The sequence below is a fragment of the Helianthus annuus genome, chromosome 15, assembly GCF_002127325.2.
Source record: "Helianthus annuus cultivar XRQ/B chromosome 15, HanXRQr2.0-SUNRISE, whole genome shotgun sequence".
Classification (NCBI taxonomy): Eukaryota; Viridiplantae; Streptophyta; class Magnoliopsida; order Asterales; family Asteraceae; genus Helianthus; species Helianthus annuus.
Genome location: NC_035447.2, coordinates 146547342 through 146562286, shown reverse-complemented (window position 1 = coordinate 146562286; position 14945 = coordinate 146547342). Strand labels below are relative to the sequence as shown.

The following is a 14945-nucleotide window of genomic DNA, read 5'->3' as shown; positions in this document are numbered from 1 at the left end:
TAAATAAGCTTTTAGTTTTGGAGATTTGACATGTAATAATCCCAATTGGAGGTTATTGGCCATTGACAGTCCCACATTTGAATATTCCCCCATCAGTCTCACATTTCACCTATTTTTCTTACACCGGTCTTCCGTTAAAAAGAAAAACTTAACGTAGTTAAGTTTTTTTCCAAATTACAAACAAGTTTTTTAGGGCTTTTGATCAGAATGACGACACAAGTCCATTGATGTAAAACTTACGTCAAAATGGTACCCCAAATGACTTGATTTTTGTTAATTGGAAACTTAACACCCGAATTGAAGCGTTGTTTCCATCGTTTGGAGCACCGTTTCGAGGTAAGTTTTATATTAATGGATTCGTATCGTCGTTCTAATCAAAAGCCGTAAAAAACTGTTTGTAATTTGGAAAAAAAAACATAACTCTGCTAAGTTTTTTTTAACCGGGGACCAGTGTAGGAAAAATAGGTGAAACTGATGAGGAGATGAAACTGTCAATGACCAATAACATCTGGTTAGAATTATTATAGGTGAATTCCCTTTTAGTTTTTAGTTCTATCATTTATATGAATTTTCTAGAACAACAAGAGTATTAATTTTATCTGTTCTAACAAAAATAGTGAATTGTATATGCATACACTATACAGTTACCAACGGTGAACTTTTGCCTTACTCTACATTTACATTGATCACTGAACTTTTATTTTCCCATTTCAATCACAGCGACATGTGTACCTTCGATAGCATGCCAGATTTCAACTAAACCTATCTTCTTTTACAATTACAGTAACATGTGCCCTTTTTGTCCTCACATTATTGATATTATATACATCAAATGACATGACATTGCATGTTTGCTACATGAAATTGCATGTTTGCTACAGTATTTCTTTGTCTTTTCCTGGTCTTTTTTTCCATCTATTTTAGGTTTTCTTTTTGTTTTTTGTTTCTTTTTTAAGTTTTAATCATACATTAATACTTTATATTGATGCTGAACCGGACTAATATTGACCAAGTGTTGGTATTGATATTAGTATTCGCTTTTATTGTTTTCGACCGATGTAAAACATGTATTGATATCTTTCTGGTTACATCACAAACTTGTTTTTTAAGTTTTATCTTTTGGTTGCTATATCAAGTGTCGATATCATATCGATGATAGTTAACGAATCGAACCAATATCGACCGCATTCTTCCTATTAACATTATTTCTACCATTACGTCGACATTTCCATAAAAAAATTCTTAAAAATCAGGTCGTCCCTGCCGCAGAGCGCGGGTTTAACCAGTAGTTGACTACAAAATACAGATCATGGATCAACAAAATTCCAATTTCTATTTTCTTACTTTTTTTAAATTTATTTTGAAATTCAAAAGTCTTCGTTTTATAAAAATCATTTTTAACACTGTCAATCTTATCATACATTAATATAGTATGACGGAATATGATGTTTTATAAATTTCTGAATATTCTTTTGCGACATATTTATATTTATTTACGTAATAGAAATTTTATTGAAAAATAAGTTTCTATTAATAACGTACAAGTGATTGAATAACAAGCGTATTATTTTATTATTATAGTTACCTTTGAGCATATTTTGTTTTTCTACGTACTTATTTTTATGCATGTCTTGATATAATTTTACTTAAAACTGTTTCAACATTAACCGGTTCTAGCATCATCAGAAGCGGTAACGAAATTTGTTTTATGGTTTTCGATTCTCCTGTTTTTGTTGAATCAATACTGGCCAAATTCCTGCACGCGTAGCGCGGAATAATCCCAGTATTTTTATCATCTTACATAGCTTTCATAGTTAAACGCTAGAATTTAAAATATATGTAATTGTCTTACTAAATTTTACATAATAAAATGATAAAAGACCTCAATATGGCACATGAATTGAACCGTGTTAATAAGAATCATTATGCTTACTAGACTCATTTTTGGATATCATAGATTTAGATCTTACGTCTAGAACTAGTAAAAGAAATCACATACGAAAGGATATAAGTCGATATCAAGTATGTCGTATCAGCCAAACGTTTGATTTATGACGTACACATATATTATTTGTCATAAAAATCAGGTTACAAATACGTCTTAACACATTTTTTTGCTTTAGTAAAGATTAACATGTTTTTTTTGTAAAAAAATTATAACAGCCATGTAAAAATTAAATTCAAATTATGTTAATTAAACCAAAAACATACAGGAACTAAAGATTTAAAAAGTACATCGAGATCTCTCCTTGAAGCGGATTAAGCACCCCAATCTTCATCACTCGAATCCTGCACATATCATTTGATTATGAAAACTTTGTTGGCAATTTTGACAGATATATGAGTTGATTTAGGTTATGTTTTTATCTTTAATGGGTTAAGCTAGAAAACAAAAACATCAGAAGGGGTACATAGTCATGAAGTGTTAGACTTAAAAAAGTTGGGACTATTTTAATCTCAAAAAATTGACTCTTGGTCAGGGCCGTTTCAACCTTTTTGGAGGCCCAAAGCAAAGGCCCTTTTTCATTTTTCGATTATGATAAACGGTACTCCTTTATCTGTGTTTGGAACCAAGCAAAAATCTAACACAACTATAACGTAGAGTGCATAGTTGTCGATAGCGAATAGCGACAAGGCACCTGTAGGCTACGTAGCGAATAGCGACAAATAGCGACGGCTATTTTATAAATAGCGATTACACTAGAAAAAGAATTTTGAAAATTTTTATATGTATATTACATCAAAATACCCTTGTATATATATGTTATTTTACATGTATATTTAACAAAAACTAATAGTTAGTAGCAAAGGACTTATATGTTGGGTGTGTGAATGAAAGTCTCAAAAGGTGGTAAATACTTTGTCCCACATTGGTGTTTGAACAAAGTTAGTGGTTGTTTATAAGGTAAAGTCTTTACTACTCCATTGTAGCTTTATGACATATTTTACCACAAGTCCTACCCGCGCGCAGGGGGGGGGGTGCAAAAAATGAGTTTCTGCACTGGAATTTAATTGAACTCGTGCATGCCCGCGTAGTTTTTGCACAATTTCCTTCTGCTTTTTTATGCATTTTTTTGTATTTAAAAATAAAATGGCCCAGACGACACTTAAAAAAAAAAAAAACCAGTTGTCGCTAAGCTCGCTATTCATCGCCATAACCAACATAGCGACACATAGTCGCATCGCCATAAAGCGCGCTATAGCGACCGCTATGGTAGAGTGGTTTGCTTGTATAAGAAATCAAACAAATCTAAAACAATAAATTTGCACTAATATTAATAGTTAGCATATAAATTTTCTTTTAATTGGAGGCCCTAGGCCCAAAGATGGGTTACTTATACTATAGGTCTGGCCCTGCTCTTGGCAACCCCAACGGGACCACCAAGCGAGAGGTAAATCAAGTTCACTGTGGTCCAACAAAACTCAGCACAAGAAACTTTTCTGATGAATCAGATTCCACCATTGGGAATTGAATCCGGGTCGGGTCACTTCCTAAATCCCCCGTCTCCAAAACTATTTCTTTACATAATCATATGTCTGAACATTATTTATTTATAAAGTTCAAAAATAAGGGAGTGGGAAAAATTCTAGGTGTTAACGGTTGTGGAAAATCTACATAGTGCTACTTATTATTAACAGTAAATCGTACCTGTGATGAGTCATCTGATATCTCTTCAATTTCATCATCAGAAACCTGAGAAAATGGACACTTCACTTGGTCAAACAAATATCTATGAACATTGCCAACTAAGCAAGAGATACTAGTTTTTTGGGAAAGAAGTCAAAATACTGCAAGTAAATAACGAGAAAATTAAGTAAAGACATATACAGACAGTAGTTACCTTGGGCTTTTTCTTCCTTGGGGTAGATTTTGTACCTGCAGGTGATATCGAGAAAAGATATTAAGACTAATGAGTAATGACTAAATTCATGATTATTGAACAACTAACAGTCAATATAAACTTTATATCTTATGAGGATCAGGGAGGGAGATACCAGGTTTTCCTTCTTTAACTGTTTTTCCCTTTTGCCTTGGTGTTTTTACCTGCAAAAACAAACAATATTGAGTAGAGACCGTAAAATGGCCTGCTATCAATCTTTTAAGTTAAAAGTTTTAACTATTCTTTCGACTATCTAATATAAATCTTTTAACCCATTCCCTTTTTAGCTAACCATTTTCTATTCAACTCATTTGGCCCGTTGAGCGTAATCAACACAGTCATAAGCGAGTTGAAACAGCCACCGGCAATAAGAGTTACATAAGATGTGGAGAGAAAGAGGTGGTTCTCACTTTGCTTTGGTCAACCTTATCTTCTAAAGATGGCACCTGCAATCTTTTTCTAGAAACTAGAACAAACATAACATTTTAGTGATGACCACTACTTTAATAGTTGTAGGGTAATATTAAGCAAAACATATTAAACCTTTTGATGAGGATGGAGGAGGTGCTGTGTTTATTGCCATCTGTAAACATCATAAGTTCATTAAGATAAATAACATTTGATCAAGGGGTATGTATAATAATACGCTATAATACTAAACGCTGCAGTGAAAAAAAAGATAAATTAATAAGAATTGGAAATTTAAAGCCTGACCTTTTCCTCCTTTTTCTTAAATAATGTGGATATAGTGGCCTGAACAAGAGAACTTTGAGAACCCTCTTTCGCTTTTGTTGCTGATTTGTTCATTTCAGAAACTTTAGTCACTTCTATTTCTGTTTCATCCTTATTGCCACTGATATTGAAAAAAACAAATCAGCTGATGCCACATAAAAGATAAAAAATTGCAACCAGGGCAGAAATATTGAGTTGTTAAAAGTCTGCATAAAATAAATAACTACGGGAGGATGTTTGGATGTGTGTAAAAAATTGCAACCAGGGCAGATTTTTTTACATTTTTTTAGGTTTTTTGGGGGTTTAGTTTTTAGCATTTTAGCTGGGGGGGTGGGGGGGGGGGGGGGGGTTAGGTTTTTTTAGCTATTTTAGGTTGTGTTCACATTGGTGCTCAAGGTTCTCACAATAAGGGTGGTTCTCGCATGAGCCCCTCCCTATATATATATATATAGGGTGAAGATCATTTAAGAACCACCATTTATGGCGAGAACCACGAGAACTAGTGTGAACACAACCAAAACTATTTAAAAAGGCTTTAAAAAAGACACAATTTTTTTACCTCTTCCATTAAATTCGCAACTTTTTATTAATATTTTTTTTTTTTTGAATTTTTTTTATTAATAAAAAGTAGCGATTTAAATGTAAAAAATTTAAAAACAAAAAAAAAAATTAGCATTTTGTTTGACCATACTCTTAATTTATCTTAAGCTTCAAAAAGTAGAAGCACATCAAGACGCCATCTCATGTGGCATGTTTTACGGCTAATTATCTTATTGTGACTATTACCTTATATATCAGTTATCACGTATACGCTAAAGGTTATTTAAGTTAAAAACAATGCAATTCCTCTAAGCTTTTCAAATCAATAGCATATCAAAATGTTTTTCACAAAAAAAAACCTGATTAAACTAGCACCAATTTCCTTATCTTCCCCATCAGAGGATTCAGTGTTAGCATCCAAATCAAAAGCATCATCTGCAGAAGAAGATTCTGCAAACCTATATCAAGTAAGATTGATTCTTAGTAATATTATTATACACAAACACAAAACTATTCAAAACATAAATGAAGACAATTACTTGTATGATTTTCTAGAAGTTCTTGCGGACTGCCTAGTTGCAGTTGTTTGAATCAAATCTTTCGGATCACTTTCACTGTCCGAAAACTCACGTATAGGAGACTGATGTTTGACTGCAGTTTGGTTTACATCTTGAACTCTTTCACTCGTTGAACCTGCACCACCTTGAAAATCAGGTTCGCTTTGCTGCCCCTGTAGACAGATGAGCATTATGCGTAAAGAAACTAAACTGTAAATAGTAAAGGGAGAAAAAGTGGATGGCTAGAGCGAGTTGGGTACAGTTCAGAATGCATAATTTACAATATGGGTCAAATGGGTTAAGCTAGGTTAACCTGTAAAAAATGTCCCTTTTCCTAAATTTTATAGACAACTAACATATTAAATATGATAACAACTATAATACTATATTATTGAAATACTAAGGTGATCCTTTTTAATAAATCTGTTCAAGATATACAAAGCATCTAAATACACTTTGGCCCGCTAAACCCATTAGATCCATCCAATTTAAACCATGTTTTTATAAGTTACCCACTTGACCCGAACTAGTTGAAATAGGTACAAGAAAATGCGTGAATATAAAGAAAAACCTAACAAGATGTACATAAACAAGATAAATTATATCATGAAGATAACTTAAACTATGACTGTATGACAGCTCTTGTAAAAAGATTAAAGCAGAAAGTATAATTAAAAACAAGAAAAAAACAATTAATGTTAACAATATGACAATCAAATAAATGTAACTGTTACAGGAGCACTGACCGTATTCATGTTTTCTGGAAAGCTGAGTTGAAGTTCTTCGGGATTCTCTTCCTTGCTTCCAATCCACCATGCATCCGAAAATACAATCTGTCAAATTAAACTACAAAAATCATACAACTGATATAATAAGCAGCTTCAAAAGGATGTGTAAAACAATTATACACATTTCAAGGTAAAAAATTATTGAACATTCAAATCAATAATGTAGTAAAATCAAGAAATACACAGCTACTAAGTACTAACCATGTTATCAAAGTAATCTTCACACATTACGTTCTTCCCGCCTTTCGAGAACTGCAAAGTCAAGTACCTGTTCTTGGGATAAACAATTGTCCCAAACAACTTCATCCTACCCTACACTCACAAGATCATGAGTTCATAATTCAAGCATATTAACCAACTATATAAAAGAAACCACAAACAACTACACGAAGAAACATGTACTGCTCTCTCAACAATTCTATAAAGAGCAACCTAGTTCTAGACTTGACCCAACGGGTTCAAACCCGCGCCAGCTGAACTCCTATGGGGTGGTCAAAGAAAATCCTGCATTCTTGGTTTTAAAAAGCGCGCCTGACGTGCGCTTAAGCGCAAGGCGCACACTCTGGGGCTTTTTCGCTCAGCGCCAACAAAGCGTGCTTTTTTGGGATTTTTTTGGGCTTTTTTGGCCTGAGGCGCGCGCCTCTCGTACCCAATGCGTTTTTATGCATCTAACTGTTGTACCTTGGGTTTTTTTGGCCTGTACATGCAACTAAAATCATACAAAAACCTTACTTATAGCTATATTTTGGGTAGGGAAAGCTAAGAACCTATGGGATATATATGGGATATACATAAAAATATATATAATTAGCTTGCGCCTCGGGTACGAAAAGCCCACCGCTTTTGCGCTTCGTGCTTCGCGCCTCGGTTTTAGACCTCATTGCTTTTGTGTGCCTCTCGCCTTTTAAAACCAAGCCTGCATTGTAGAGTATACCTATTTATAGACCCGCACCAGACAAAGTCATGTAGTAAAAGATAATCCCCACTTTCAAGATGCCAATAACTCACCATTCATGGAGACTTTAACTCACTGTTGGTGAGAGCCCATTCCGATTGAACCCATTCAGCGGCGTTGGAACTGACTCGTTGAACCCTAATCAAATATATTAGGGGTTAGGGTTCGACGAGCTGGTGCCAGCGAAGCGAATGAGTTCAATTAGAGTTCTTTTGACACGGTTTCCTACATTTCTTAGGTTCAGGACATTGTGTACCAAAACCAGCCCCTATATATCCATACTATCTCTAATGCTTATACTTATATATACTACACTATCATGCCCTAAATATAAAAAGAAAAAAACCCTAACAACGTTAAATTCCAGTCAAGCAAATTACATTTCTCACATGACATGATCAACCTAAGTGATACTCAACAAGCAAATCAGAAAATTAAAACAGACCTGGGGGAAATCAAGGTAGAGGATAGGGTTTTTGGAGCCGAGGTTTTTGAGGTCGCCGATCTTACCACCGGAAACCGGAGCAATTAAACCGGGAAAGGAAAAGAGAAAGCGGTTCTTGCGGTTAGATTTGCGAAGTATGTCTCTGCCGTGGTGTTTGGTGACTGTTTTGGAAGGGTTGAGAGCGAGTGAAGAAGCTTTGGCTGGAGCCTGAGAGAGTAGTTTTTCTGAAAATGCGAGTTGGCTGAGCCTTCGGCGTTCTTCTGCTTCAGGATTTGGTTGCTCCGCCGTTGTTGATCGGGCGTTTTTCTGGTTCCCGCCTCTCGCCATAGCTCGCTTCTGTGAGGTGAGTAGAGGGAAATGCTTCTCCGGTCAATTGACTCACCGCTCGTTTAGTCAAATGGTTGTTTCAACTTTGAATAAACAAATTTCTTATTTTCGCATATTGGTTATCACCTATGAATAGTCTATATTTAGGGGTTGTTTGGCCTAGCTTTTATTTTTTTCCCTTATGCTCATTATTATTCTTTTTTTTCATTTGATAAGTGTTTGGATTAGCTTATATTCTACAAGTTGATAAGCTCTTTTTTAAGTGTTTGTGTTAGCTTTTCTTATTTAGCTTATATTAGTAAAATAACCAAAAAGGGTATGGTTACATATTATCACATAACTTATATTTTATATGTATCTATTTTGTTTTTATGAATTATACCATCATTTTTGGATAAATTTATGTCGAGGATAACGTAAAAGTTCTACAAAAATACATTAATATTCAATAAACATTCATCTTGGTTTGGTTAGATCTTCTACAATCATATCTCTAACTGTACTCATGTATATATCATCTATTCTACGTTGTGTACTTGTGTCTTCATTTACTTCATTAATGTCATTAGATCCTCCACCATTATTTGGAGTGTAAGATTCTTGTTGCGCTCTGGTAAATCCTTCATCACATGTATCTTATTTTCTATATAATTAGGAATTGCCATAGATGCTAGCACGATCTTCACTTGTGTCTCGTAGGTGTAATTGACATGCATATGTTGTAATATCTGCCATCTAGCCTTCCATACTGCAAAAGTTCGTTCAATGACATTTCTCAATGATGAATGATGGTAGTTAAATATCTCTTTAGGTCCTCTAGGAGCACGAATAGCAACCGTTTTTCCACGACGAAAATCTGGTAGATGATAACTGTAGGATCGTGTTTCGACCCGAACGAGTCTATCAGAGGAGTCTCGATCAGTTACAGGTGCGGAATACAAGTAACCAACGTAGAAACAGCTAGATTTTCACTTAAATCACACTTTTGATTGATATAACAGCGTTTACAACCAAAACTCACACCGGCAGCACCTCGGTATGGAAAACAAGAACACGTTACAAATGATTTCGCTCCTAGGGTATATATAGGGACTAGGTTTCGTTTATATGGACATGATGTTCATAAAGGCGAAACCCCTTGTACACATAAGCGAAACCCTAAGCTAATGTCCCTATGAGCGAAACCTCATCACTAAACACATACATTTCCCAGTTTTCTCGTAAAACGTGCCCTAATCTAACAATTTAAAACTAAGACTCGATACAAGACGAAGTCGACAGATGCATGCACTAACAGACTCCCCCTCAGATGTTGACGAGTCTTATGTGTCGAGTCTTCACATCTTCAGTCTTGATCTGTCTCTGGACTTCACTCTCTCAATCTTTTCTTGCAGGACTTCAGACTCCCCCTTGCGACATGCTAGCATTTTCTCAGTTCATCAGCATCATCAGCTTTAGGATCGTTGTCTGGCTTTCCATCTAATAGCTTCTCAATATCAATCAGCCTGACTCTTTATGTTCCAAGATCGTTGCCTGGCTACCTCCAATCAGAGTCCTCAGGTACTGGAACCTGTCTCTCATCTAGCTCGGATCTCAGGAACGAATAACCTGGCTCATCTTATCCTGCAAAAACTCTACCTCAAAGTAAATTTCTCTCACTAACATATATTAAAATAAACACATGCACTAACTCATACTCACTCTCAAAACCCAAACAAAATGATTTTTCAATCTGATGAACCATTTGAAGGTTTGATAAAAATAATCAGTGTTAAAGCTAACTCCCCCTCAAATTATACTCATCATGTTTAGCACTCACAATTTTGAAAATCAGCTTTTTAATATCAGTTGTCAAAAATCTTTTTTGGATTTTTTAAACTTTATGCTAAAACACACTGAAAACCTTTTTGAATTTTGTAATAAAGAAAATGTAATGCAGTAAAGAAATATTTACAAACAATATTTTTGTGAGTTCGTGTAAGAGGATCATATCAGTTTTTGAGACAAGTCACCAACACCGTTAAGCTATATTTCATCTTAAGTTTTAAACAATTCACTTAGCTTGTCAGTATACTGGTCCTTTTAAATTTTCACACAAATTTCAACTGATCCGAGATACGATGTTAATGTTTTAAGCTCTTGAACTTATCCGTGTGTCCCACTACTTGAATATACTCCCGTATCCAGATCCCAATATTCAGTCTTACAGGTGAGTATACCACAGATGATATCTGTTCAGGGGTTAAATGCGAGGGCCGTGAGAGCTCAGGTCGATACTTCCGTATACGCAGAGAGATGACGGCTTCGACTTTTCGGTGTGTCCCCTTTAGAGGATCTTTTTGATTTCAACAGCAGCGACTATCAATTTTATTGTTTCATCAGCATGCTGAGGGCGATGCTATGTTTCAAGCATTTGCGGAAAGCATTATCCGGGGACTAGGTCAGTATTTCCATACAGCAGAAGTCCCGGGATAATACCCCAGATATCACTGAGCACAAAGACTTAGTATCTCAGAATAAGGGACCTTTCAAACAAGATTTCAGGGGTTACCTATATATTCAGGCAGTTTTGTTAACCCACAGAATAAGCAAGTTTGATTTTTAGGTTTATATCTCGTCACAATCTACTAAATGTGTAAAAACCTACTGGCATATCCGCAGTGAGATTGTTTATCACATTTTAACTTTCCAATTCTTTAGCATGTTGTGACAGTCCACTGATGTACTATCATTTCCTCTTTTCACAACGAAACTCATTTTTGAATTTTATCATGTTTTTGGCTTTTTTAAATTTTCTAATGTTTTTGGATTTTCTGAAATTTTCTACTCCCCCTAAAATGCAAACACATTAAAGAAAATTTGAAAACTATCTAAGCTCTTGACCCACTTGAAGAAAATTCAAAATAAACTATACAGAAACATGACAACCGATATCAAATCGCCTCAATTCGCCATTCACTAGGCATAAACAATCTGAACTCCCCCTTTCACAAACCACTTTCTCATTTAGATTTCAAAACACTTAAGTTTGTTTTAATCAAAATGATTTTTCCGGAAAATGAATTTGTTTTTACCACTTGTTTAAGTACGGGGATATGGTTCATCATCTTGTCAGTTTTATCCAATGTAGTAAATCAAGTACAACTTAATGTCCTTGATTCACTGTTTGCAATCAAGCAACCTCTAAACCACTTGTAGATATAACCAATCAATACCAATTGTAGGAATGAGTCATCTACATTTTACCCATCAAAGTGCCGATTCCTGCTTCGCACTTACCAACCAGGAAGCTCCGGCGTAGTCATTCAACCTGTAAAATTTTAACAATTTTCAAGCATTTTTAAAACAACCTTATTAAACATGAATGATGCCGATTCTTGATCCACTATTACAAACTTGGGATCTCCGGCAAGTCAGGTTTTTCAAGCGAACAAAATGTCCACCCAAGCCTGACCAGCCTTGGGTGATTTCAATTCAGATTTTGTTGGAGAGTAAGTTGCTTTCTTTTTAGCATAAAAATCTTTTACCCCTTTCACCTTCCCATCAACCATTTTTCCGAAAATCTTCTTAACTTTCCCATTAAATGCTTTTTCAACATCAAAATTATCCTTTTCAGAATAAACTTGATTTGAGTTTTCAGTCTTTTCAACTTTCCTTTTAAAATTTTCAGTCCTCAATGGTGGAAAGTTCTCATCATCCATTGAAGGAACTGAGTTTTCATCACTCTCATCAAATTGTGGCTCCTCTGATTTTGTGGAATCAGATTCATCACCAGATTTTACATCAGATTTCTTAATAACCCATTTTTGGCTATCAAGTTTCACACTTCGCCTGTAAAATCTCTTCGAACATTCACCAACTTCAAATGTTGAATTTTTGAAAACTTTAAATTGTTCAGTTGGTGATTCGGTTTTATCAATAATAACTTTTTTCAGTTTTCCAGAAACTCCCTGTTTTGTCTTGGTTGATTTAGGACAATTCCATGCAATGTGTCCAACTTCATTGCATCTAAAACAGGTTCTGGTTTCTTTTCTCTGAACTTCATTCTGTTTTTTCTCAGCAAGGAATTCTTGATTTGATTGTTTCCATAATGAGCTCTTCTTTTCCTCTTCAGCAGATGGTCCTGAAACAAATTTTGTATTTGTTTTAGAAAATTTTTCATTTTTATTGTTTTCTGGTGGAATAAAACCTAAGCCTTTCTTTTTGTAGCTACGATTTTGGTTAGGTTTCTTTTGAAAACCAGAACCAGAATTGTAACCCTTTTTCTTGTTTAAACGTTGTTGTGCTCTTGAGGTGTAAGGTTTTGGTTTTCTTGTAAGATTTTCATCTTTTATTTCAGAAATATTAATTTCCGTTAGTTTAAAAACCTTTTTGATCATTTCTGGTTTAACACCTCTTATTGGAAACTCTTTATCAAAATATAATTTGTCAGAATCATTCAAAGTATATACTACTTCAAACGTTTCATCATTCAAATTAGATTTTGACAACAAAAATTCTTTACTATAAACCCGTTTCCCGATGATTTTGAAATCTTTTCAGACGAATTTGAACTCCCGACTGACTGACACGAACTTTCGGACTCGGACTTTGACTCTGACTCCTCATCCTTATCCAACACCTGATCGACCACTCGTTTTATCAGTTCGGACTCATGATCTGTGTCGGACGTTGTGAACGTGACATCAATATTGTCTGGCAAAACATCGGTTATCTCGGATTCTAGCTTAATATTGACCGCCTGTTTTAGTTCTTCCTCGTTAGGTTTTCTAGGTGAGTACCCTTCCCAAATTGGAGGCGGACACTTATTATAACAGACACCCTGTTTCTTACCAGTATCCTTTTTCTTCTTTGACTTTGTTTCTTCACTTTTAAACACTTCAAATCCTTCAACTGTTGGATAAATTCTATCAATTATGTAGTCACAACTTGTGTAACTTCGCAGCAATCTTCTGATTCTTTCATTCTCAGCTGCTTCACTATCCAACTCTTTCTTCCACTTTGCACATTCTTCTATGTACAAGTTGATCTCTTTCTGCTTTGACATCATGGTAGCATTCATCATCTTCAAAGCTTTCTCTCTTTCAGAGTTAGTCTTTTCCAGACTATTCACATGTCTGTTCGATACATCATACGACTTTTTCAAATTCTTTACATCAAACAACAATTGTTCTTTCAACTTTTCTAACTCACTAAACCTCTCATCTTTTTCTATACATTGTTTACAAGACTCTAAACATGTAAGACAGGGTTTTGTGATTTCAACGATCTTCTCGACTTCAACTATCTTTTCAACTTCCACAATCTTCTCAATCACTTTGACTTCTTTCAATTCTTTTGCAGCTTTCTTCTCTTTCAGTTTCTTCAATTTTTCTGCAAAATAAAATTCAAAAGTGTCAGAAGATAAATGCGTTTTTCCAAGATTTATCTGTTCCATTTCTTCATCACTATCACTTGTTTCTGATGAATTGTTTTCAGATGAAATAGATCCTTCATCTTCACTTTTCTCTTCATCAGATAACACTTCCATCCATTCCTTCAGCATTTCTGGCTTTCGAATAATATGTGCAATAAACGCTTGAACATTTGAATCAGCTGGAATAAATTTGTCCTAGCTAAAACCTTCAGCCAATTTCTCATCAACTTGATCAACAATGCCATAATAAGCTTTCTTGTTTGCATCTTCGATCATTCTTCCATGTGCCGTTTGAGGTTCTTTTTGTTGATGCGGTTGAAGAGTAATTTGCTGATAAATGGATTTCCTATAATAATCATCTTTCCCGGATGATTCCTTTGCTCCTCTCGGCTCCTGATTCTTGCACTCTCTTTTAAAATGACCTTTCTCCCTGCAACGAAAACATAAAACTTTAGATTTATCAAATCCTAAATTAGAAAGGTTTGCATCCAAGAAATCATTTCTCCCTGTAATCAATCTAAACTTTTCTGCTCTCCTCAAAACACTAGCTAAGGCCCATTTAATATCCATCAGTTCCAGCTCCTCTGCATCGATTTGGTCATAATCTTCCTTTGTGAGCATCGGATTACCAATTCTTCCGGCAATCAACCCTTCATAAGACTCTAATGCAGTGACCAATAATCCCATATGATGCTTTACAACTTCTTCAGAATAATTTTGACCATTTTGAAGATGTAGAGCTACATTACACTGAATTGAATGCCCATTCCCAGCAGATGTACTTTGAACACTTGGAGGATTCACCGTTGAGAACCCACTAGTGTTAACTAATCCTTGACTGCTTGGTGTAGACTGATTTCCAGCACTAAATGCAGTTTGTATCTTTGGACTAGCTTCAGCAGATTGAACATTTCCTTTATAGTACAATTTAATATCTTGTTGATGAGTTGAACTGTTCATTCTAGCAATTTTCTGCTGCTCCAGATCCTGTGCCTCCAGCTTCTCGATAAAATGTGCAATAGATAGCCTGCTAAACTGTCCGGAATTCTTCAATATCATCAAATATGTACCCCATTCCTTTTGCGGTAACGCGTCAGCAAGCTTTTCAACCCATTCTGCTGGAGTTTTTATAATCTTCAACTGTAACATAGTGCGTACAAGATGACAATATCTTTCAATAAGTGTCTTTGTTGTTTCACCCGGCATGCATGTAAATAGTTCAAACTCCTTTTTCAACAAAGCTGCTTTACTTTGTAGCATTTTAGTACTTCCTTCAAATTTCTTTCTAAGAGCTTCCCAGATAG

The 14945-nt window shown here is 35.1% G+C and overlaps 1 protein-coding gene across 2 annotated transcripts; it reads right to left on the bottom strand.

Moving 5' to 3' along the window:
* Nucleotides 1–2032: 2032 nt before the first annotated feature.
* On the bottom strand, nucleotides 2033–8326 carry LOC110912635 (DNA-binding protein RHL1). 2 transcript variants are annotated; one of them, XM_022157402.2, is made up of 12 exons: nucleotides 7899–8326; nucleotides 6700–6810; nucleotides 6457–6543; nucleotides 5693–5883; nucleotides 5513–5611; nucleotides 4596–4734; nucleotides 4425–4464; nucleotides 4292–4347; nucleotides 3997–4045; nucleotides 3843–3877; nucleotides 3650–3694; nucleotides 2033–2289 (listed from the first exon to the last, which is right to left on the bottom strand). In XM_022157402.2, exons 1-12 carry the CDS (start codon nucleotides 8223–8225, stop codon nucleotides 2260–2262), a joined length of 1209 nt encoding a protein of 402 aa, XP_022013094.1. In that variant the 5' UTR covers nucleotides 8226–8326; the 3' UTR covers nucleotides 2033–2259. The 2 variants fall into 2 exon arrangements, with proteins under 2 accessions (XP_022013094.1, XP_022013095.1); XM_022157403.2 differs by having other exon boundaries at nucleotides 2044–2289; nucleotides 4006–4045.
* Nucleotides 8327–14945: the final 6619 nt, after the last annotated feature.

Excerpts from the sequence above, each read along its gene's own strand:
- LOC110912635 (XM_022157402.2), bottom strand. The coding sequence starts at position 8,225 with ATGGCGAGAGGCGGGAACCAGAAAAACGCCCGATCAACAACGGCGGAG. Across the intron at positions 4,735-5,512 it reads ATTGGTGCTAGTTTAATCAG|TGGCAATAAGGATGAAACAG; the intron begins GTTTTTTTTTGT and ends TTTCAATATCAG. Across the intron at positions 3,695-3,842 it reads CAAGGAAGAAAAAGCCCAAG|GTTTCTGATGATGAAATTGA; the intron begins GTAACTACTGTC and ends CCATTTTCTCAG.